The 2,194-nt window shown below is 51.6% G+C and overlaps 1 protein-coding gene across 1 annotated transcript in view; it reads left to right on the plus strand.

Annotated features, from left to right (window-relative positions):
- Positions 1–2,194, plus strand: part of GFM1 (G elongation factor mitochondrial 1) — a 77,296-nt gene that overhangs the window by 54,975 nt on the left and 20,127 nt on the right. Inside the window, exon 14 of the mRNA XM_019503211.1 lies at positions 249–411. Within this exon, the coding sequence (XP_019358756.1) occupies positions 249–411 (163 nt within the window). The remainder of the gene's footprint in view (positions 1–248; positions 412–2,194) is intronic.

A 2,194-nucleotide genomic window follows, 5' to 3' on the forward strand; every position in this document is an offset into this window, starting at 1 on the left:
CCCCCCCCCCCCCCCCCGCGGCCTGCGCCGCTGTTGCCCTTCTGCCCCGCGGCAGGTGTGTTCCCGGGGGCTGGGGCTTCCTCTGCTGCGTTTGTGCGCGGATCCCGCGGGGCGGGGCGGGGCGGGGCGGGGCGGGGCGCAGGACCCGGCAGGCTCCTGAGAGACCCGCCACCTGCAGAGAGCAGGGTTAGCAGCTCACTGGGTTGCGCTTGAGCCAGGGCATAACTGTGCTTTCTGCTTTTTCCCAGGTTTGAATACACCCACAAGAAACAGTCGGGTGGGGCTGGGCAGTACGGGAAGGTGATTGGGGTCCTGGAGCCTCTGGAGCCGGAGAACTACACCAAGCTGGAGTTCAAAGACCAAACCATGGGAACAAACGTCCCGCAGTCGTTCATACCTGCTGTCGAAAAGGTGACAAGTATTTTCAGATGGTTTGTGTTTGTGGCATAAGCACTGCACCGATCTGAGCTTTCCGTGCAGTTAGCTCTGCCAGGTCTGCCCCAGGGACTGCAGTGAGGGTTTTGAGCAATGGGAGCAGCATGAATGTGTGGATGTGGTTTTGCTCAATTCCTAAAATTCCCTGGTTTCAGTGTCATTTAGAAGTTCTTGTTTATGTTTTTCCTTGGTAGGACACAGCTGCTTTTCCTCCTCGTTGGCCTGTAATGTTCGTCATAAACCAGAATAACAGGGGGGAAAAAAGCCACATTGGTGTTCATTTGTTAAAGTAATAATTGCTGCTAGTTTTAAGATTCCCTTTCACAAATGTTCCCCTTTAGCAGCAGCAGGTTTAGAAAACTGACTTTTCTGGGACCCTTATATGGAGGAAACCACTGTTAAAAAGATTTCCATGAATTACTACCCAAATGGGGTTTCCACATTGGCCTTCCTTGTGTCTCTGCTTGTTTATGAGCGTATGTATTTTAGTGCATAAAACTCTTACTGTTAATGGAAATATCTCCATTACAGTACTTCTGTACCACTTTGTTAGCACATTTCCCTGAATCGTGTTGTGTTGACTCATACTGTTCTCTCGATACTTCCATTTTGCAATCTTTGCTTAGGGATACAAGAAAGAAAGATTGTGGCCAGCCCAAAAACCCTACTTAGAAAAATTGTGTGTTGTTTTCAGAAATTAGGATGTCACTCTTTTGGTACCACGTATAATATTCTTTCTGTGTAGAACACTAATTCACATAACCACAATGATGTGCAACCTAAAAATGCCTAAACAGGTAAGTTTAACGTGTCCTAGAACAAGGGTTTTCAACCTTTTTTTAAGGCGTGTACCCCTTCTGGTGGGTACACCTTCTGAAGTGTACCCCTTTCCATATGGGGGGAGGGGAGGGCTAACTGCTGGCAGGGTGTGAAGCCGGCAGCACAGGGAAACAGCAGCGGTGCAGAGTGGTGAATGGCAGTGGTGGGGAGGTGGCGGCAGCGCAGTGGTGGGGAGAGGGGAGCTCGCATGCAGCAGCTGCCTCTGCCATTCACCACTCCACACCACAGCCATGTGCCACTTCCCCACACCGCTGTGTGCGCCCCTTGGGGCCGTCCCAAGTACCCCCAGGGGTACGCATACCCCTGGTTGACAAACCGCTATCCTAGAATCATAGAAAGTTAGGGTTGGAAGGATGCTCAGGAGGTCATCTAGTCCAGTGTTTCACAACGTTTTGGTTCCAGTACCACACTTACCGGGCCTCTCCCATCCCGCAGCACACCAGCCAAATGCAGAGTGAGGAGGGGAGGCAGCACAGCTGAACACAGTGGGCGGATGCAAATCACTGGCTGGAGCCATGCCCCCCCCCCTGTCTCTCTGTCTGTGACTCCAGGCAGCGGGGGGCGTGACTCCAGCCCAAAAATCCGCAGCACACTTAGACGTGCCTCGCGGCACACCGGTTGAGAAATGCTGATCTAGTCCAACCTCCTGCTCAAAGCAGGACCTGCCCCAACTAAATCATCCCAGCTAAAGCTTTGTCTAGCCAGGTCTTGAAAGCTTCCAAGGATGGAGCTTCCACCATCCTTTTGGGTAACCTGTTCCAGTGTTTTATGACCCTCCTAGGGAGAAAATTCTTCCTAATATCTCAACTAAACTTCACTTGCTGCAACTTCAGTCTGTTCCTCCTTGTTCTGTCATCTGCCACCCCCCATCGTTCTTCCCTATTTACTTGTGGCTGCCCGCCCTGTTTGTCCTGGGGAA

This window comes from Gavialis gangeticus, unplaced genomic scaffold, assembly GCF_001723915.1.
Source record: "Gavialis gangeticus isolate Ggan-Ray unplaced genomic scaffold, GavGan_comp1, whole genome shotgun sequence".
Classification (NCBI taxonomy): domain Eukaryota; kingdom Metazoa; phylum Chordata; order Crocodylia; family Gavialidae; genus Gavialis; species Gavialis gangeticus.